Source organism: Haplochromis burtoni, unplaced genomic scaffold, assembly GCF_018398535.1.
Source record: "Haplochromis burtoni strain Fernald_Lab_line unplaced genomic scaffold, NCSU_Asbu1 Contig_430, whole genome shotgun sequence".
In the NCBI taxonomy this organism is placed as follows: Eukaryota; Metazoa; Chordata; class Actinopteri; order Cichliformes; family Cichlidae; genus Haplochromis; species Haplochromis burtoni.
In genome coordinates this window covers 73,875-96,229 of record NW_024582791.1, presented here as the reverse complement: position 1 = coordinate 96,229, position 22,355 = coordinate 73,875, and the positions used below count along the sequence as shown (strand labels likewise).

Below are 22,355 nucleotides of genomic sequence, written 5' to 3'. Positions count from 1 at the left end.
GTGTCCACATTTAAATAGTACATACCTTTATGTAAAAAAGAAAAACACTGTAGTGATGCTAACACTGATATGTGGTACAGATGCTAAATAACTCTTTATAAAGAATGCAGGAAGAAGCAGAAGTAGTTGTTACAGTGGTGGCAAAAGTGCCTTTGTTAGTGTGAGTAGTAATGCTCGTGGTAAGAAATATAATAGTTGTGGTGCAGCCATTATGCAGCACTTTCAGCTTTGCTAGCTGTAGCTTTAGGGATCTATTAGCAGAAATAATGTGTAGTACTCATGCAAATGACCCTAATGTAGTTTCATCATGCTAGCAGCAATAGAGGCACATGTGCAAACACAAGTCTTAGTGTTGTGTAATTGAACAAGCTGGGAAACCTGCTGTCGCAGCTGCATGCTCAGTTTTTGGCTCTCTTAGCAGCAGCATTCTTCACTCAGTCAAATGGGCCATCTTTGTGGGTGTGGTTCACTGTTAGCAGGAGGAGGAAACTCTTACATGGCTCCACTGCTACACAAGCCAGTGAAAGCCACTCTCTTTTCTGTTTCTGCTGTGACGGACACCTGTGGACTGAAAACAGGAAGTGCGTATCTTTATGTGCATATCTGAGGTGAGGGAGTGAAAAAACCAAAAAGCTGAGAGAGTTGAAAGAAGATAAAAATAAACGCCTTCCACTCTGTGTTTGATGGAAAAGACGCAGACTCAAAGCAACAAAGTGAGACTAACTCTGTCCAAAGCTCCAGTTCTGTCTGCGCCGGCACTAATGATAGAAATGCTTCTTCATCTCAGCCTCTGCTTAATTAAAGCGTCTCACAGAGAGCTTGTGCTTGTTCTTTGCCTCATGCAACCTTTATTGTGCATCAACACACACACACACACACACACACACACACACACACACAGTTGGTATCCTGCTTTGTTATTAATGTGCTTTTCTGATTAAACATTGACTTCAAATTTAGTTCTCACTTACACTGTGCACACATTCAGTGCACCACAGTAAAAGTAGCACAGATGTGCCAACTTTGCCGGGCTTTTCTAAGAATGCACATATATGGATGACTGCAAAGAAACAAGGATGCCTCGTTTGTCTTTTAAACTCTTAGTGTCTGTGCACATGGAGGGTGTGCACAGCCTCTGCTTTTGTTCTGTGATGTATGCGTAGATAGTATTGGTATGTACAAACGTGTATCTTGTATCTCACTGGATAACCTTTTCTCTTTTGTGCTCAATTTCTCACTTTGTTTTTGTGCAGGGTTGTCCGCTGCCGTGATAAGGACAGGGTGTGATCCTGCACTGCGTGAACGTGGCAAAAAAAGAACAACAGACGGGGACTGGTGTTATCTGGATCTTTTGTAATGAGGAAGACGTCTCTACTGTGACAAGCTTTGGATTTTTGAGCTTCTCCGTTTGTGACTGCAATCAAAGCATCCAGCTAGAGTGCAACCACATACACCACAGCCAAGCAGCAGACTAGCCTCATCAGTGTTTAATAGCATCTTCATAGCTACTGATGTTTTATTCTAACTGAAGATTGAGCCTTGAAGCCATTACCACTGTGTATCAGGTTTACATCAGCACAGTGCTTTAGATTATAAAAGCTCAATAGGCTGCTGTTGCGTCTTTAATAATTGACACATCTTTACTTCTTATTGTGGTTCCAAAGAGAATCAAATTGATAGCAGCTGTCAGTCCTACTGTTCTCCGTTAACTCCACAAGCTCAAGATGGCAGAGCAGCCCATTTATGCCACAGGCATGGCCTACAAACTGAGGAGCCAGTGGGATCGTGATGAGGGCCTGGGGCAGAACCACAATGCGGTGAAGTTCTTGGGTCAGGACTATGATTCTCTGAAAGCCCAGTGCCTTCAAAGCGGGAGATTGTTTGAGGACAGCCTGTTTCCTGCTGTAGCGTCATCTTTGGGATTCAACGAACTCGGCCCCAGATCGGCAAAGACCAGCGGCATGCGCTGGATGAGGCCCACGGTGAGAAATTGCGGCGGTGGCCGTGTTTTTGTGTCTTTTGCCCAAGCGTGGGTAAGGGGAATATAGAAGCCTTTCACATCATTTATTGTAGATGTTTAAAGTTATAGATGGTGTTTCCAGATTTATTTACTGTGTTTTTTAGAAGGTTAATATCATTTTAATGTCAGTGTGTTGCTAAAAGTATTCACTACCCCATTAAATAATTAAATGGAGGTTTTCCAATCACTTCCTTGGACATAGGAACTGTGATAGGATTCCACCTGTGCAACAAGTCCAGTCATGAAATTTCCTCACTACTAAATATTCCACAGTCAATTGTTCGTGGTATTATAACAAAGAGCAAGCGTTTGGGAATGACAGTAACTCTGCCAGCGTGCTTAATGCTTTAACATAGCAAGAAATGTTGGTGATGGCCACTTCCTGTTCCAACATCACTGCACACCAGTGCACAAAGCAATGTCCATAAAGGCATGGATGAGTGAGTGTGGTGTGGAAGAACTAGACTGGCCTGCACCTCAACCTGAAAAAAAAAACACCTTTAGGAAGAGCTGAAGATGTTATACCTGCAAAAAGTGGACCATCAACATATTAAACCATATGTATTAAGAATAAGATGTCACTTGAATTCATATAGGTGTGAAGACAGACGAATTAATGCTTTTGGCAACCTAGTGGAGCTGTTTTTCTACAGTGTAGCAGACCACACCCCTGAATTGTAGTAGATCTTATCTGGCTGCACTGCATCACAATGCAAATGTCTGACTCATGCCTACAAACGCCTCACTCAGATATTTGGTGGTTTTTTAAAGTAGCAGCTCCTTTGTAAACAATGTGTAATGTCTGAACGAGCCACTAACAGTAGAGTAGGTAATTGTCTGGAGAATTCACAGCAAGCAAGTGGACATCTTGATGTCCTGCACATGACTGCAGCACCATAGCCTGAGCCATAGTATTTTAAATATGTGCACCCATCTGACAAGAGCTATCTGCTGTTGCATGCCCTGTAGTATAAAACTCGTGTTACTGTGCACACATTTAGTGCACCAGTGCCTAAAAAAACCATGTCCCATGACCACCTGTAGTGGGTGTGTTTAAGCAGAGCTGGCAAGCACTAACATTTGACAGCAGTCCCAATCTAAGCAATTCGCTGTTGTTCTGGCAACAAAGCCTCTGCACCCCACTTCCACCGGGCGCACCTTGATCTTCCAGCCTCTGTCCTCTGCTTCAGCTGCCAAGTTGGCACACCGCAGCTTCTTACGCTCGAATCCTTCCTCAATTGCGTCCTCCCATGGTACCGTCGGCTCAATGATGTAAGCACGTTTTGGGGAGTTAGACCAAAGGACGAGGTCTGGTCGCAGAGTAGTTGTTATGATCTCTGCGGGAAAAATTAGCCTCTGATCCAAGTCCATGTGCATCTGCCAATCCCTGGCAACCTCCAGCGGTCCCAGGTCCGGGGTTGGGGGGCTCGTCCTCGGCTTGTCTCCCTCCCGGACAAATGCTTATGAAAACTGACGCTCCTCTTGGTTCGTAAAAGGTTGAGCGTTGATGGATTTTCTTTTGCACTCAACTTTCTCGGCTAGACACCTGAGGATCTGGTTGTGTCTCCATGTGTATCCGCCCTGAGTAAGGCTAGTCCTACAACCAACCAAGATGTGCTTGAGTGTGGCTGGGACTGTACACAGGGGGCAAGATGGGTCCTTTCCAAACCACAGCTCCAGATTTATTGGGGAAGGTAGCACATCGTGTGTCGCTCAGATGATGAAACTTAGTCTATTAGACTCCATTCCCCAGATTTCACTCCATGTGCGTTTCCTCTCCCAGTTCATCCAGCGATCCTGCTTGGTCAGCGCTACCGCTCTAGCATGTCTTACTGTTTCCTCCTGTCGACGCACCTCCTCCACTACCATTTTCCGATGTTCGGTTACAGATGCCTGTTGCCACCGAGGTGTTACTGCTTCAAGTTCAAATCCTCCTCTGCCCTGTTGGACGTGGTGGGTCACGTCCAACAGGGCAGAGAAGGACCTTATTTATTTTATTTACTTTCTGTCATATAGTTGCTGGGTTATAGGCGGATAAGACTGTTTATTATGGGCAAAGTTTAAAATAATAAAGTCATTGTATATCAGAATATGAGCCAAAAGCTCAGACTTCAGACTGCTGTAAATGATTTGTTTCAGACGTTTCGTTATTATTATTATTTTCTCTGGACTCTGCATGATGTCAAAGAGAGGGCATTTTCCAGATATGGTCATCTCAAACCCTGAAGTTCCAACCACCACCTATAACAGCTCACCTCTAAGGTCTTTTATTACCTGGTACACTTAAGCAAGCTTTCCTCACAGACTTGAGGTCTTATGAGGGGCTTCTTATATCACATCGTCTACCATGTCACGTCTTTTCTTCTCTCATCACCTTTTACTCTGTTATAAATGCACCAGTGTGGTCTGTGCAGCTAGAAGCAGCACCAGAGAAGAAAGTGGAATTGTATTTGTGAGCATGCCTTGAACACGGTGTGCTCTCCTTTTTTATTCTATTTGCAGACACTGTGGCAAGTTGCTGTTGTCAGTTCTGCAGTAACAGAGCGTGCTGTGGTCTTAAAAGCTTTGCCTTGTGATAATTTCGGCTTTCTTTTGAGTATGCAGATCGTCATGTGTTCATGAGTGTATGTTTTTTGTTTCTTTGTTGCATCTAATGCTTTTCTGAGGTCTCAGCCTTCCAGAAATAGCACTTCATAATGCATGCATGACCTGCACCACAGGATCTGTAATATTTACACTAGGAGGGTCATGATGCCCCCCCCCGGCCAAAAAAAAAAGGCTTTGTGTGAGTGTTTAAAAATGCCCAGGATGCCTCAGTGAGTTAGGCCATGTGTTGAATAGTTGGCATGTTTGCTTAGCATGACACAAAATATTTGTTTTTATAGCTTCGTGGGGTTTCTCACCACACTGAGTACAAAAAGGTTTAGGAAGCAGGAAGTTGTGCAAATCAAATGTGAACAAAAAACACTAGACTGGGAGATTTTTCAGAAAAGAGCTTTGACAACTTTAGGATTTGCTTGCCTAGCTCGCTACAATGACTAAGAGTATTGTGCTTGAAGCTAGCTCCATTAATCCCAAAGAAAACTACCTTCTTACAACTTCTTACTCAATTTATTATTTGGTATTAAACTAATAAAAAAGACTCTATTCGATCAGTTACTTTATTAGAAGCTGTTTTAAGTGTGTCTACTAGCTATAATTAGCTAAAATAGCTTTTGTGTGTATGAACTGCCACCTTGATACCCGCTGCTCCCAGGAAGCAACTTAAAACAGTTCACTTCCTCTCTAAGAATACATGAATTTTAATAAGGTATAAACAAGCAGATCATCTGTAGAATAGAGCATTTTGTATTTATTATACTAGCAGGTGTCTGTGCTACAGTATTGTCTGGCCTGTTTATGATGTTAACCCTAAATTTAAATGAAATGCTGCTTGTGTTGTAGATGCATTAAAAAAAAAAACCAAAAAAAAAACCAGGTCATTTTTTTAATTCAATTCAATTTTATTTATATAGCGCTAAATCACAACAAAAGTTGCCTCAAGGCGCTTCATTCAGCCCTGTGCTAAGTGGTTTCCAGGCTATGTGATAGAGATAAGAATCTTCAGGAGCCTGAGCTGTACCCGTGTGCCAGGTTTGGTTGCTCAATTCCTGATAGTGTTTGAAGCGTTGGCAGACAAAGAAACAAGCACACAGACAGAAATGTTGCGTGTTCCTCCTGCACTAATCCAGAGTTGTTCCTAAACCTTGACTGAAAGACTACATGTTTGAAAAACTATTTGGAGCCCACGTGTTGAAAAGTAGAAGTTTTGTTTTGTGCGTGCAAGATCTGGTTAATTGTCTCAAGCTTCAGTTTAAAAGTAGCAATCTGACAAGATAGACCAGACAATTGCCCAGCTCGATTCGCACATGACTGATACGAGAGAGCGGCATTGGATTGTCTGCCAGCTAAGAGTACAATGACTGTGTTTCCCAGGGAAGAAATAAATGCATGTGTCTGCTGTGTAGTAAAGTTTGTAACAGACAGTAAGTACAGAATAAACTGGGACGTTTGCTGTGTTTGTTGACTATGTTGGACTGTTGCAGAGCAGGATGTGGGTTGCACAAGAGACATTATACGCAGAGACATAGCACTCAATTCTGAATTGCTGCCCTGCTACACATGAGTTTAGGTTTCCTGCAGCTGCCAAATCCCACTTTAACTCCTGACTGTAAGCACTCCTGTCAGGGGTTTCAAGCTCCTGGTAGCCACGGAGCTTGAAAAAGACACTTAAGTTTAGATTATAGAATCAAAGTGGGCAGCTTTTGTAGACTTGCTTCATTAGCTCTGTTACTGTTGCTTCAGTTCATGTCTGACACTAATCATCAGTTGGAGATAAGACTGATAAAGATGCAGTGTTAAATGACAGATTACTTGCATAAATCTCTAATGATTAATTTTTAATGTTTCTTCTATCAGGGAATGGGTACCATTGGTATTCTTGCTATCATTGTTTGGGTTTCCAGAGCAGGTTCAATGAGATGAAAATGAGAAAAGAAAGGGAGGAAGACGACATGTTTGCAAAATGTATGTCTGAAGGCAAAGAAGTGCTAATTTGTGTGTTTGTGCGTGTGCACCGACAGGAGCTCTGCAAACGGCCCGAGTTCATCGTAGATGGAGCTACTCGCACTGACATCTGTCAGGGTGCTTTGGGTAAGTCCCATTGGGAGTGTTCCCAACTGTTTCAGTGTTACTACTGCATGATTCATCTATTAGACCCGAGGGGTAGAACTGAGATTTAATCTGGCAGAAAGCAAAAGAGAACACTGCCAAAAGAACAAACAAACAGGTAACTGAGTGCATAGATGTTAGTTGCTGTGCTAAATCTAGGGAGATGCTGGATGCAAGTCATGAATAAGTGAAGCGTCCCTCTACTCCGCATACAGCATGAACTTCAGCGAGACACAGAACCTTTCACAGCAAAAATCTGATATAGAGAGGGGGATAATCCAGATATGGTCTTGTGGTAGTTCTTTCAGGGAAAAGAAAAGTTTTAGTTTTTAAAAAAAATATATTTTTTATTTTATATAACATTTATAATTTATGCCTTGTCATATCTGTAAGCAAAGGCATCTTCCATTTCTTTCAGTAGATATCTTAGGCACTGCCAAAAGTATCGCAAAAACCTCCAAAATCCTGAACCAGAAAACATAATACATTACTCTGTGGAAAAGGATCAGTGTTCGTGTAAACAAGACTAAGAAATCACTTTTTAAAGGCCTTACAGACTTCAAATCAGAAAACCTTTCCCCCCCCCCATAGGTCTTTTTGCAGCTGCATGCAAAAACCATATAGAATGGAGGCTCCACCTACATCTATATTTCCTACTGTCTATGGACAGAAAAAAGTTTAGGAACTCCTGCGTGTTACTTGTATGAAAATATAAAACTCAATGACTTCATTTTTATCTTGAGTATAACTTTCAGCAGAGAAGTGCAGCACTGTTGTGTGTCAGTAACACAGCCAGAATAAAACCTAAAGTTTCAATAACATGTCAGTCACAACTCCTCCCATAAAAGATAACACAACACCGAACGCAACACGGTTTTGACGGTGAAAGGATAATTGTAGGTCTTGTAACAGAGAATATGATGACAGTCAAACTGCTAAATGAACTATGCCAGTCATTGGCTTCCCATCTTCTAGCAAATGCTCTTTGGCAACACAGTATAATAATGGAAGTGGCAACTGTGGCTTGAACCCACTATGGAAGTCCTACTAACAACATGAGTGAGTCATGGCGAGTCTGAGATTCTGTGCTCGCCTCTCCCATTTCCCAGAATGCAAAGCCTGTGCAAACCTTTACTCTTTGTGGGTGAATTCCAGTTTTGTGTGTGGCTAAAAGTTGAAATTATTTGCTAATGTAAACACAGACTCGTGCTTATCATGACAGCTCTCAGTTGATTTATAATGGTAGTAAAACTGTCTTTGCGTTTCTTCAGGGGACTGCTGGTTGCTGGCAGCCATCGCATCGCTGACCCTAAATGACCATCTCCTCCACAGAGTGGTTCCTCACGGACAGGGTTTCCAGCAGGGATATGCTGGCATCTTTCACTTCCAGGTAATGACTACTGACAGCTTCATATCCTTTCCTTTTGTTTTTTCCAAACATATCAAAGGATAGCGCCTGAAAAACATTGCAGACAGCTGTTACACGTAACCAGCTGCAAGCGGTTATCAGGCCAAAAGCAGGTTACTGAGGCCTGAATATGGGTATGGGCTCTCAAACTAAGTGCAAGTGATTCCAAACATGACAATTTATACGCAGGTTGTGATGTCGGCTGCTTATATAACACAGATAATTGTGTAATCACTATACATGAGCTGCTGAGCAATGCTGTTTTTTCCCTTCAATTCCTCAGTGACGACTTTCAAACTGAGGTGGAAAACTGATATTTATCTGAAGATATGGGGAAGCTGTGAAACACCAGAGATTGGACTTTTGAATTCGCTGCATCTCACTGCTTTCTGTTGTGTTATTTTGTTGTAGAAACAGGACATAATGCAACACTTCTTGCTGTGCAACTTTTTTTTTTTTTTTACGATTTTGTGGGCATTTCTGGGCACAAGCTGGTGCACATGTTAGAATCTAATCCACACAAGATCTGGCAAGTGTATATATACATTGTAGACCCTCACTAATATTCGGTTAAAAGCCCCATAGCAGATCGATTCAGAGCTTGAGATCAGAGCTTTAGGAAGGACATAAAAAAAAGGCTTAATGTTAGTCTGCTCTGTTCATTCCAAAACCAGTTATGATATGTGTTTGGGATCATTGTCCTGTTGGAATACCCAGCTGAGTCCAAGTTTCAACCATTTAGTAGTTGCTTTGAGGTTAAGTTAAAGAATTTATTACTCCACCCGTGTGAAATGTACCAGTACCGCTGGCAGCATAACGGCCCCAGAACATGATGTTACCGCCACCGTGCTTGCCAGTTGGTGCAGAGTTCTTAGATGTGAAAGCCTCACCTTTACTCGTCCAAACACATCTCGTCATTGTGGCCAAATAGTTGAATGTTTGTTTTGTTTTACCATAAAACTTTTCACCAGGAGGCATTTGGCTTGTCCATGTGGGGAACTGCTTATGGTTAACCGATTACTTGGATGATACTTTGGGTTCTCTTGCAGACAGGATAATTTTTACCTGTATCCACTTGTTTGTTGTTCTGAGTATCGGTTAATCCAATGACTGCTGTCAAATCAGTCCTACAACTACCAGTTGTAGTCAATCATGATCACTAATGAGAAGTTAAAGCCCTCTGCCTTCAAGTTGAGACATTATAGAACCTAAATCCAGTTTATTAAAATATTTAACGTCCCAAGACCCGAACTCTCTCATGTCATACATTTTTAATTTCTCCTTGCTACGTGGGATGATTGGGACCCAGTGAATGGAAAAAACAAGAATTACCTGATTTATTTATTTATTTATTTGGGGGGGGGGATTTTGTAACCTGAGCTTTGCTTCTGAGAAAAATGAGATCCACATATGAGTACATTCGCTTTATATTTCAATAGAACAGGTGCAGTATAACATCGTACGTGGATTTCAGGCCCTTGTAGAGCAAAATTTTGTGTTTTGGTCTAGACAACCTAAAATGTGTTGTGCACATATGTGGACGCCAGGTCCTAGAAGGTTAAGTGAGTATATGTATCTATAGGAGCCTTTACGTGGATTAGAGGAAGTCCGCTGTAAACCCAGTCCTTGTTTTTAACGTCATATGGCTTACTGTTTCCTTGTATTTAATTCTTTGTCTGCGTCTGACAGACAGGGATATTACCTGCAGCTTGCTTACAGCCATAAGGTGTGTTCTGGTTTTGAAATGGAGTCGCAGTAGGAAGAGTATCAGGGCGTTGTCAGTTTCACAGTATTTGCCAAGAAAACTTGAGCAGCACCAGATTCTCTGAAAAATGCCTAACGACTATTCAGCTGTAGGCCCGACGTTCAGGTTCTTCTTTGAACAGTATCCAAAAGCTTAATTTTCTGAGAAGAGATAGAAGGTTAAAAGGCGGCGTTGCTGCTATAAGCCTGTCTTTTTGTTTCAGTCCACACTTGAGTCGCCCAACGTAACTGACCTCACACCCCCTCACCCTGCCAGTGGAGATCTGAGCGTGCTCTCCAAACTGGCAAAAAGCCACTTCCTTATCAGAAACTGCAAGTTTAAGCACAATCTAATCTTTCAAGACAAAGGTAAAGTTGACTATCCCCTGTCAAATGTGTTGAGTGCACATCGTAGCTCAGTGTAACAAGTTCTGCTTTGCAACATAAATACAAATGTTTTCTTTGGTGTGAGCCTCTTGCAGCCGACTAGGGCTTATCAGCTGAACTTTGCACACAACAAACAGTCACAAGCAACGTAGCTGCTGCGCGCGCTGTGGCGGGGACACAGGTGTTGGCCTCACAATGCTACCTTTTATGTTGCGGCCAGTGAGCAGGTGAGCAACATGCACATGCAGCCCAATGCTAGATAGGGAGTCGTATTAAAGCAGTGGTTTATGATTATTGCACTTTCAATTTGAATGTGGTACGTTTACAGCCGAAGTGAGGGAATAATGGAAGATGTGATTAGAGTGTGCAAATCCACGCTTTATTCTTTTAGAGTGGATTTTTCACCTCTTTTTTTTGCTTACTGGCACTTACAGAGATGCTGCTAGTTATTATGGTGTTATTATCTGCATGGTTTTCAATAATAAAGCAGTCTCCAGTGACAGCAGTTCGTCATCACATCAGTTCATTTGTAATGTTTTGCCCCAACTGCACTTTGATTTAATGCTAATATAGCCCACTTCAGTGGCATGTATTAGCATTTCATTAAGTATAGCAGTGCTATTGAAGCCTGTCAAGCTGATGTTTGGTTGTTATTACAAAGCAGAATGAAAAACTCTACAGTGTGTCCTGGTCTAGTGTTAGACCCTTTAAAATGTCAAATGTGAAATAAATGTGTTGAGGTTTTGCAGTTATACGGCTGCTAACGATGTGATGTTGACTTGTTTGCCATTTTGGATGTATGGCTCTGTAGGGTCCAGGCAATAAGGCCTGAGTCAGCAACTGATTTGTGGGTAAAATTGTGTATTCCCAGAGCATTTGGCAAACGCTCCCTTGATTTGGTTGCTAGCAGATTGCTGTGGGTGCTCATAGTTTGGATAGACGACATTTCCTTGTCAGCAGGCACTTGTCAACTGTTCTCAGAGCTCTGGAAACTCTGAATTTGAATACAAACAGGACAAAAACCCCTTGGTTTTAGGAGCGTGTCCTTTTTGCCTTCAATTTAAAAGTTGAGCCTTTTGAAATGTGTTGGATGGATTGCTGAGGCGAAACTTTTATTTTGAAGGTGAACATTAGCTGTTGCCTGTTAAGGTAACACTTTTTCAAGTTTTACTACCACTTAGCCAGTGGTTAGCGAGTGAATGCTGACATGTTGGCGTCCTCCATGCAAACTACAAGCAACCATGGAAATCTGCCAGTGACCAAATCAATCACAAGGTTTTGTTGTAGCGCCTTCTTTGAAACTAATTTCACCTGAAAACAATGTGCAACTTCTTGAAATTAACCAACCCATTGTGGAAAACTAGGGGAAATTATTAGTTTATCCTTGTGCCTGCTGTTTACGTCCCATCCAATATGGCCAATATAACTCTCGAGCAATGTGCAGATCGGAGCCTGCTGTGTCAGCATCAACAGTCAAACCTGCCGCACATTTAATGAAAACTTTAAGAGTTATTTTAAAGGGTTGAGGTCCAAAGTAATTCATCAATTTTTGTAGTTGTTATAAAGGTGAAAGTTAGCACTAACCTTCACACACAACCCAATAGCTAAGTATGACTGTACCCTGAAGTTTCTGGCAGTTGGCTCAGTTAGCGATATAAAGTGCTTAATATACTTTAGTGTTGGCGGGCGCTTCGTCAGGCAGTGATCTCGTTGCCAACTAGACTGTGAGCCTGCCAAGTGAAGGGTAAAGAGGCAGAGAGTGAAAGGGGAGGGAATGAGGAAGTGTGACAGAGAGCAGAGCGGACACACTCTCACACGACAAAGTCACATATTACATGCTTGGAGTTGTGAAGTACAACAAATACACTCGCAGTGAAAGTATCCATCCTGGATCCCTGTCAGCTGGACAGCTCAGTCATTAAAGATGCAGCACCGTGTTTGCGCGCACAAATAGCAGAACTTTTATCAATCGACTCTCAGGATTTTATCACTGTGTGGGTAAAGGCCCACTGCTCTGAAATGACATTGGCAAAAAGGATGACATCTCCCGGCTGCTCCTCTGACTCATTTCATATCAAAGGATCAATAAATGCAGTCGCACAGACACACACAGAGCTAAGCTAATTTACACTGGATTTTTTTGGGTTTGCTGATTCAGTTACAGTGAGGTCAGCCAAGAATAGAATGAAGAATCGTTTAGCTGATTACTTCCAGAGACTCTGTGTTCGTTTGTGTTTTGTTGACTGCAGTGTGCAGTAAATTTCATGTATAGATGCTGCTCTCTGCTACAGTGAGAGGAGCTAATGCTTCAGTCTGCTCTGAGGGAACATAAATGAATGAATGTGTTGTATGAGTGAGTGAATTATGGCTAAACAGCTTGTTAAATACACACGGCTTCACTATCGTTTTTTTGCCTCTCGTGTTATTTTTTTTACTATGAGCCTCTTTTGATTGTGTTTGCGTTGCCGCTAGCATATAAGCATGTTCCTACTGCTTCTTTGCTTTTGTGTGCTGCTGAGTCTTTGTAGGATTTCTTTTCTTTGTGTGTGAGTTTAAGCCTCAGGATAATTTATCCAGATCTGAGTGAGTCACTGGGGAGAAAAAAAAGAGATCATGTGTGTGCTGGTTGTGGGTATCCTAACTGGTTTAAGAAGTGGAGAGAACAAGGAGTCTGCGTGAAGAAGAAAGTCAGGGAGACAAAAGGAGAGGGGGAATGAATTATAAACAAGTCGGCGTCCACAAAGGAAAGCAGGGCAGAATCCTTTATGATACTCTTTTTATAGCTCGCTTTTTACACATGGACCTTTTGACAGTTTGTTAAGCGCTTCTCAAATGTGAAGGCAGAGTCGCTGCAAGTCATGACACAGATGTGGGAATGGTTAGCTTCCCCCGGTTAGACGAGGTGTTTCTCCCACAGAGCTGTGAGAAAAAGCCTCAACAATGTCAGGTTTAATAAGCAGAATGAAGAAATGTGTGCAGGCCTGTACGTTTACCAGAGGCAGCCCTGTATTTCCTGTATATGTGTGGTTGGTTGGTGTGTGTGTATGCTTTGTGTCGACTTCAGCCGACCGTGTTGTGAATCCATCCATTCCTGTTAAATACACACCAAAACACTATATATACACTAACATTGTCTTGTTATGGCAGCAAGTAACGTGCAGACATCAGTGGCTTGTTTTGGTTATTCATGAGTGCAGATATCGCAATATTGTGAATTTGCCAATGTACTTAATCAGTCCCTTGAGGAAGAAGCTCTTTCAGTCTGGATTTTTTGTGTCTGGTATCTCTTCCCCAAAGCCAAAGTGTCAAAGTTAGCAGCGTAATGTGTGTAGGAGCCCAAAGCTGAGAAAATGTTTGTGGCTCAGTTAATAACTATGTAGTTACACTTCCTGGATGTAAGTTACCCCTTGATGGCAGAACGTTGAGCACAGTCAAAGGAGTGGATGTTACAGATGGGTGTGGCTTTCAGAGTTTCAAACACAAAAAAAGTTTTCACCCAGTTTTTACACGCTCAAGTAGATGGATGACCTTTATGTATGTCTTATCTGATCGCTCTTTCATGCGAACAGATTTTATTGTTGCATCACAAGACATGAATTGTGTCCAGGTGGACTTACAGTAAGTCACATGCTGAGGCGTTTTGGTTTATTCCCATCAGCTGTGTTGAATTTGCTCTGAGTGCTCTCAGCTCTCTCTGCTGGAAACTAATGTGAATGACTCCAGGGTTTCATGTATTTTGGTTATGTTTCTATGGAACAACAGACTCAACAGCAGAAATTCTGCCTTGTTTTTACCCTTCTTAAACCTGTCTGGCTTATAACTCGGCCCCTGCGCCACATCATTTTTGTCCTCCACTCTCTTTTTGTGCAGCTTTTCCATCCTGTTCCCGGAAAACACAACAACAATCCAGAGTGACTTCTTTTAATCTTCTGTAAAAAAAACATTTCAGAGAAATTTGCCCTGCCCTGATTTGCATCAGACCGCCTGCTTTGGTTAGAGATCCCGACTCGCAGCTAATTTGTCATGCAAACAGACAATTACAGGACTGGTTTAGGAAAAAGTACCCAAAACAAAATGTTCCTATTTTTTCCTGAACTAAGTTGTTCTTATTAAATAAAATGCAGTTAGCACTGTTGCCTCACAGCAAGAAGGTCCTGGGTTTGAATCGGATCATTTAGCCAGTGTCTTTCAGTGTGGAGTTTGGACCGTGGGAGGAAGCCGGAGCACCTGGAAAGAGCCAACACAGACACATGGAAAGCATGCAAAGACATGCAGTTAGTGGGGTTAAGTTATTTGATAATTATATCAGGTCTGAGTTAGAGTACCTGTCTGTCTCTGTGTTAGCCCTGTACAGAGTGTACCCTGGTCCAGCCGCCCCTCCAACCCTGACATGAATAAGTTGAAGAAAATGACTGAAAGCAAAATTACATAAAATAACTAAAATTAAATAACTGATCCACTCTTTTTTTTTTTAATCTTTCTTAAATGAATCCCTGCTCCAGATCATTTTTACCCTCAACTCTTTTTGTACAACTTTTCATTGTGTTGTCTTGGTCTCTTCTGCCCCCTGCTGGACAACACAGTCACATCTTATGTGTGAAAAGCAGAACAACAATTCAGGGAAATCGTTTTTTGAATCTGATCCAAAAGCATTTCACAGAAATTCACCCAGCCCTCATTTGTGTCAGGCTGCCTGATTGGTTAGAGAAGATGTGAATGTGAATAACTGATTGCAGGACTGGTTTAGGAAAGCATCTGAACATTTAGGGTGGTGGTGTGACTTGCAGTTAATGTTGCCTTTTATGATCTTAGTATTACAAAGATATTAAACAGGGGAAGGTTGGAAATTAGAAATACCTGTAAAATCTGTGCAGTTCAAGAGTTTCATGCTTTGTGCTGGAACTACACTACATTGTCAAAAGTATTCGCTCACTCGTAACTCACTTCAATGGTCACAGGTGTATAAAGTCAAGCACCTCAGCATGCAGACTGCTTCTACAAACATTGGCACAGGAATGACTCGCTCTCAGGAGCTCAGTGGATTCCAGAGTGGTACCGTGACAGGATGCCACCTGTGCAACAAGTCCAGACATGACATTTCCTCACTACTAAATATCCCACAGTGAAATGTTAGTAGGATTATAACAAAGTGTAAGCGACTGGGAGACTGGGAGTGGTTGACTGTGTAAAATCAGAGTGGGGTCAGCGGGTGCTGAGGCACAAAGTGTGCAGACGTCGCCAACTTTCTTCAGATCAGTCGCTACAGATCTCCAAACTTCATGTGGCCTTTAAATTAGCTTGAGACGAGAGCACAGAGAGCTTCATAGAATAGATTTACATGGCTGAGCAGCTGCGTCAAAGCCTTACATCACCGAGAACAATGCAAAGCTTCGGATGCAGTGGTGTAAAGCACGCCACCAGTGGACTGTAGAGCAGTGGACACGTGTTCTCTGTGGAGAATGAAAGAAAGAAGAGAGTGGCAATCTGATGGATGAGTCTGGGAGAACAGCTTGTCTGACTGCTTTGTAGAAAGTTTGTTGTAGCGGGGATTATGGAGTGGGGTTGTTTTGCAAGAGGGCTCAGCCCTTTAGTTCCAGTGAATGGAATACTCTGCATTGCACTCTCAGTGCTTCAGCATAACAAGACGTTTCGAGATATTTCATGACCCAAAACTTTGAGTGAACAGTTTGGAGCTGAGCCCTTCTTTTTCCAGCATGACTGAGCACCAGTGCACAAACCAATGTCCACGAAGACACGGATGACAGAATGACAAATGACAAACCCGACAGAGCACCTCTGGCATAAATTAGAACAGAGACTGTGAGCCAGGCTTTCTCATCCAGCATCAGTGTCTGACTTCACCAATGCACTTCTGTAAGAATGAAAACTCCCATAAACTTAAGCTCGGGGAAAGCCTTCCTAAAAGAATCAAAGCTGTTATAGCCGTAAACGGCGGGCCGACATCAAACCCTGTGGGTTACAAATGGGACGTAACTAGAGTTCATATGCATGTGAACAAGTGAATACTCCTGGTGATGCTGTTCAGTGTAAAAGAAATGAATGAAGGATTAAAATGATCCAGTTGAGTTGCCAAAGAAGGCTGTCGTATCACCCAGATGTGTGATTAGCTGGAGACAATTTTCTTCCTGTGTTGGTAGTGATAAATTGGAAAGACACATCTGATTGGTCAGGTTTGTCTTTTTTGGTAATCCTATCCTAAATCCTATTTCAGTGAAACTGAGTAATTAGAGATTAATTAGTATTAGTTAGACTTCACAAAGGAGATTATAATAGCGCGATCTGGGATTTGAGAGAGCCATTGGGATTCAGAGGCCAACAAGTAGTACACCAATGCTAATTTATGTCTCTAACCAATTCTCATACAAGCATATTAAAAATGCACGTATAAAGGTGATAAACAGTTTGAAATTATGGTCTTGAATGTTTTAAAATGGGCCCAGGTTCTCCAGAACTTCAGCAGAACGTTAAACCATCTCTGTATCGCTGTTCTCTGCTCTGTTCTCCACAGTTCTGGCAGTTTGGCGAGTGGGTGGACGTCGTGATTGACGATCGGCTGCCGGCGAGAGATGGGAAGCTTCTGTTTGTCCACTCAAAAGATGGAACTGAGTTTTGGAGCGCTCTGATGGAAAAGGCCTACGCCAAGTAAGAGTGGTACAGAGGACGGCACCTGAGGAAAAAAACTTTAACTTTAGCAAACGCCGATCTTTAATGTGTATTATTTTGTCCCTGTAGGGAAAGCAGCCTCTTTCATATTCTTCTTATGCTTCAAATAAATAAGAGAATCTGTGCATCCAATGATTAGATATGTTTTATTGAATGCGTCAGATCTCTGTCTGACTTGATTCTACTCAGTCATGAGTTAAGACACCAAACTTGGCATAAAGGTGCAACTTATGGCCCTGAAGTGTCTTTAGCATGTCAAATATTGTTACGTCATCATGTTACCTAGCAACCACCTACCAAGAGGCCCTTATGACGCAGTAAGCGTTGTATCTTACAAATTTTATGACAATACCATGTCATTTATATTCACAAAAAATGGTTAGGATGTCATGATGTTGCATAGCAACCACCTAACAACAGTCTAAAAACACAGACCTAACAATACTGCAGCGTGAGCGTGTAAGAAAGATGCAAAAAGATTGTAAAATGTGTTACAAGTAGCTGAATGATACGTTGTAATCACCTGTAAATTATGGATTGATCCAAATTCTGTGTGTTACCTATGTTATCTGCACTTGGACATGTTATGGTTTCACTTTTATCTATTTTTCTTACACTGTCATTGAGCCTTTCTGCTGTTTGCAGCCTGCTTTTACACTCAGTCAATTCTGGTGCATTCTCCAAAGAACAAATGTTCCCTCGTATTTCCTTTAGTTTGTTTGTTTATGCTAACCTTACAGTGATGCACACATGACATGAAGTTGTGTCTGCTCAGGTTTTAGTTCAAAACAAAATCTGATCACAATTGAGGTCAGTTTTCATTAATTGTCCCCGGCACTTCAGAAATGAGTGTTTCTGGTGCCAAAAAACTTGTGGCCGGCATGATTGAGAAATACTTGAAGCTCTTAAAGAGGGCCTGAAGAAACACAGCTGCTTGAGTGGACAGCTGTGGCCCCGGTTGTAAATTTTGGTTGGCTGTGTAGGAGAAACTCATCATTGTTCCTATAAGTTTACGGCTTCAGAGTTAAGAGAGCTTCCTGGATGAGTGTGACGTAAAAGTAAGATTACACGTGTTCCTGTGCAGCCATATATGGTATTTTAGCACATTGTTAAGCAGTGACACTTTAAAATATAGAAATAAGTTTCTACATATATTAGGGTTTAATCCTCAACTCTAATATTAAACTATGCAGTATATTTATTTATTTTGTAGCGGGACTCCATTTAATTTCTATTTCTGACGCAGGTTGAATGGCTGTTATGAGGCTCTGTCAGGCGGCAGCACATGTGAGGGTTTTGAAGACTTTACTGGAGGTGTGACGGAGATGTACGATCTGAACAAAGCCCCCTCGGACCTCTTCAGCATCATCCGCAGAGCTGTTGAAAGAGGATCACTTCTCGGCTGCTCGATTGACGTCAGTACTGCAACATTCATTATTGTTACTTTTATTTTACCAGGAACTCCCACTGGGATCAAACTCTTTTACTCTTTTCAACACCAAATACAAAATGCACAACATAATACAAAGTATAAATGATGACGCTAAACAATAAAACATAAAGTTGCTTATGAAAAGAAACAACCACAAGTCTCCTTCACTGCGTTCCTTACTATCCTTTTAAATTCACTGGTAGATGAAGGCATGTTTTTATATTATATTCATGTAAATTATTCCAAGTCCAAGGTTCATAGTAAGAAAATGCTTTTTTTTTTTTTTTTTACTTTAACAACAATCCTTACATAAATTTCCTCCAGTGTACAATTCATTTTATAATATGAGAGATTTTGCTATATCTCTTACAGTTCAGAGATCCACATAAACTGTGGACCAGCAGCTAAAAGTCAGAAAAGTCTTCTCCTCAGTATCACCACTGGGGCTCAGGAGGGTCCTGTAAACAAAGCCCGTGTATGGAAAACCAGGAGGGCGCAGTGAGGACAGGGAAAGGTCTGGAGCTGGCAGGAAGTCAGTGCAACTGTCAAGGACACTTTAGCAAAGCTTGTGTTTGCAGACAGGGAGGACTGAACTTCTGTAATCAGTTCAGGCCTCCCTGTTTAGGCCTCCCTGTTTCACTTGGGTCCAAAGAGCAAAATTAAAAAGGAAATGCGTTTTCTCTTCCAGAGATGATGAAATTGTAAATGATTGACACGAACAGGAACGAATAAACAGAGTCTGTTTGTGTTTCTGTGCTTAGGTTTAAATGACACAGGAAAAATCTTCTATATTTACACTGTAGATTTATTCTTTGAGATTTTTGCTTTTAATGAATGTGCCATGCTGTGTGAGTGACTGCTAATTATATCGTTTGATTTCACCGACCTGCAAAAGTACGCGCGTACATCTTCTCCTGTCTTTGTTACCGTCATTCTGATTGTCTTCATCCATGGTAAAGAGTCACCTTTTTACAAAGCTGTGATTGCAGCCATTCCTCATATGAACGATCATGAAACTGACCTCGCAGCCCCACAGTTGTTAGTCAGTGGTGCCAGTTTGGGTCATTATGCAAATGTGCCGTTTAAGGTCGGGGAAACCTGCAGTCAGCTGAAACTAAAGAAGCCACACGGATGAGTGAAAACGCCACGTCCAGATGAGCAGAGTCAACTTTCACTTGTGTGAATTATAGACGTCACAAACCCCTGGTTAACTCTGTTTAACTCTTTGTGTTGTGTTGCCTCATTCTCAGATCACCAGTGCAAATGATATGGAGGCCGTCACCTTCAAAAAGCTGGTGAAGGGACATGCCTACTCCCTGACTGGTGTGGAAGAGGTGAGGTCTACAAAAATTATTTAACACAACATAAAACTCCTTTCAGATTTTCATGTATTTTGAAACTGGGTATTGATCAGGTTTGGTATCGATACTAGTGATATTCAGACTGCTCAGCTCTGCTGTTTACTGCAGCGTAGAGACGTATATACATCTATGCACATCACACAAACAACTATAACTAAAGAAAGCAGGCTTAGGCAGTGTGTGTTTATTTTCTGTATTTAATGCATCTGTTTGACATTTGTTTAACCAGCGAGTTTTCCTAACCAAGAAGGCAGCGCATTTATTTTGCACGGGCAAAACAGATTCCTCATGTTTGCTTTCCCTTCACCCTTCACCCATACGTACAGCATATTATAAAGAAATGTAAATGAAATTGTGTTGAATTTGTTCTCTTTGGCTCTTGTTTTGGGCACAGCACAAGCGTCCTTTGCAGTACGGAAAAACATTAATACAAAATCAGACATTGCACTTGACTTCTGTCATGTTACCCAAGTCACACAAATGTGTGCAGGATACTAAAAAGAAGAACAAGTGAAGCAGATGGAAAACATGAATGTGTGTGTGTGTGTGTTTCTTTGCATGTAGGTGTCGTACAGAGGAAACATGACAAAGCTGGTTCGCATCAGGAACCCCTGGGGAGAAGTGGAATGGACCGGAGCCTGGAGTGATGAGTATGATTTCTTTATTTTGTTCTATGCAATTAAGAATCACCAAGTTTTCCTTTGAGCCTGGATGGCACTGAAAGGAATTTTCCAGCTGTTTTACTGGGTCCAGGACTTCAGTTTAATTATTTTTTATTTATTTATTTATTTATTTTAAACTTTCAGCGCCAGAGAGTGGGACTCTATTGATCCGTCTGCCAGAAGTCGTCTCCAAAACCGCAGCGAGGATGGTGAATTCTGGTGAGTGTACGCGAGTGTTTTGCGCGTGAAACATTTGAGACTTGTCACTGGAGTGGTGGGTCTAATGTGGATTGTCTGTCCATCCAGAAGTAAAGTGCTGGGCAAAAGTCTCAAACCAGTCCTCATGTCTTCAAATTTTGCCAGGAAAATGGGAAATGGGTTGACTGATTTATTGAAATATGTGCTAACATGCTTGGAAATACTTACAATGGGGGAAAAAAACATCTCAAATTTTCCCCCAAATCCTTCAGGATATACTGCGCAGCTAAAACATGGCAAGTCTTCAGCTCATAAGGTGCAAAAATATAATTTTGTGCTGTCAGACAGTGATATACTTGAGATGTTTTATAGATTCATTAAAGAAATGGGAACAATTTGGGGTTTTTTTGTGACAGTCTCTTATGTCTAGACATAACACTGAGTCATCCCTTGCATGCCTTTTTAATGCTTAAATGATTTCGAGGTCAGTGTTAAGTGTCTTAATATTCCTCTGAAAAATAATCCAGTACAAGGGCTGAACTGAGAATGAAGAAGCCCATTGAAACACCTGCAGAGAGCCAGGAGAGCTAATGCTCACTTTAATGATGACAAAGTCTTCCTCTTTGGAAGCAAACTATAAAGAAATGAGGGGTGACTCAAGACTTTTGCACAGTACTGAAGTTGTTTGAATTGTCTGTTTTTCTTCAGCACTGAAACGAGGTTCCATCTTTGGACTTAATGATTGAAAACTAACGATAAAATCGAATCTTTCAGGATGTCATATACTGATTTTCTGCGTGAGTTCTCTCGTCTGGAGATCTGCAACCTGACGGCGGACGCCCTGCAGAACAGCCAGATGAAGAAATGGAGCTCCTCACTTTTTCAGGGGGAGTGGAGGAGAGGCAGCACAGCCGGAGGCTGCAGGAACTACCCAGGTAAGATTAGTGGTGCAAGTGAGAAGAAGGGGAAAATCGCAGGGTAGGACATGGACAGTTGTTGCATCTCACCAGACCCGTGTCTCGTGGTGTTTTAATTCTGCTTAATACAATTTTTACTTCAGGAATTTTTGTAATCAAAAAAGGCAAGTTGGAAGATTGAGTGAGGAAGGGATTGGGTTAACTTCCTGAAGGAATGTGAACCAGTGACTTCTATTTAAGCAATGAAACAATGTATTGTCTTTTAAAAGGTTTTGGAGATTCTCTACCAGGACATGCAGAAAATGGGACTGTTTTCAGGATTTACTGCAGTATAAATAGGTGTTGAGGGTTATGTGGTTATTGTCTCTTCACATGTGATGTATCTTGTTAATTTGTTTTTAATTGTGATTATCTTTCACAGAAATGTCATTCAGTGTTTAATAAGACAGAGCAGGCTGTACATTAGCTCACTTTGTTCCTTGTTACTGAACATCAGTTTATAGCCTGAAAAGGAAACACTTTAACTTTTTCATCTTTTGTCTCCAGCAAGTTTTTGGCTGAATCCTCAGTTCAAGATCATGCTGCAGAACCCAGACATGCAGGGCAATCCAGACTGCAGCTTTGTGGTTGCCCTCATGCAAAAGGACCGCAGGAAGAAACGGCAAGAGGGCCAAGACATGGAGACCATCGGTTTTGCTCTGTACGAGGTTAGCAAAAAAAGTAGATTTATTTCTTATTGACTTTCTTTCTTTCTTTCTTTCTTTCTTTCTTTCTTTCTTTCTTTCTTTCTTTCTTTCTTTCTTTCTTTCTTTCTTTCTTTCTTTCTTTCTTTC

General features: G+C 41.6%; 1 protein-coding gene across 2 annotated transcripts in view; it reads left to right on the top strand.

The window, feature by feature from the left end:
* The window catches only part of capn1 (calpain 1), a 31,731-nt gene that overhangs the window by 2,735 nt on the left and 6,641 nt on the right, over window positions 1-22,355 (top strand). For both annotated transcript variants that reach the window (XM_005945291.3, XM_005945292.3), the window contains exons 2-11: window positions 1,254-1,982; window positions 6,643-6,712; window positions 8,002-8,120; window positions 16,798-16,931; window positions 18,199-18,367; window positions 19,635-19,718; window positions 20,310-20,395; window positions 20,552-20,626; window positions 21,380-21,540; window positions 22,069-22,229. In XM_005945291.3, coding sequence (XP_005945353.1) covers window positions 1,725-1,982; window positions 6,643-6,712; window positions 8,002-8,120; window positions 16,798-16,931; window positions 18,199-18,367; window positions 19,635-19,718; window positions 20,310-20,395; window positions 20,552-20,626; window positions 21,380-21,540; window positions 22,069-22,229 — 1,317 coding nt within the window. In that variant the 5' untranslated portion in view covers window positions 1,254-1,724. The remainder of the gene's footprint in view (window positions 1-1,253; window positions 1,983-6,642; window positions 6,713-8,001; window positions 8,121-16,797; window positions 16,932-18,198; window positions 18,368-19,634; window positions 19,719-20,309; window positions 20,396-20,551; window positions 20,627-21,379; window positions 21,541-22,068; window positions 22,230-22,355) is intronic.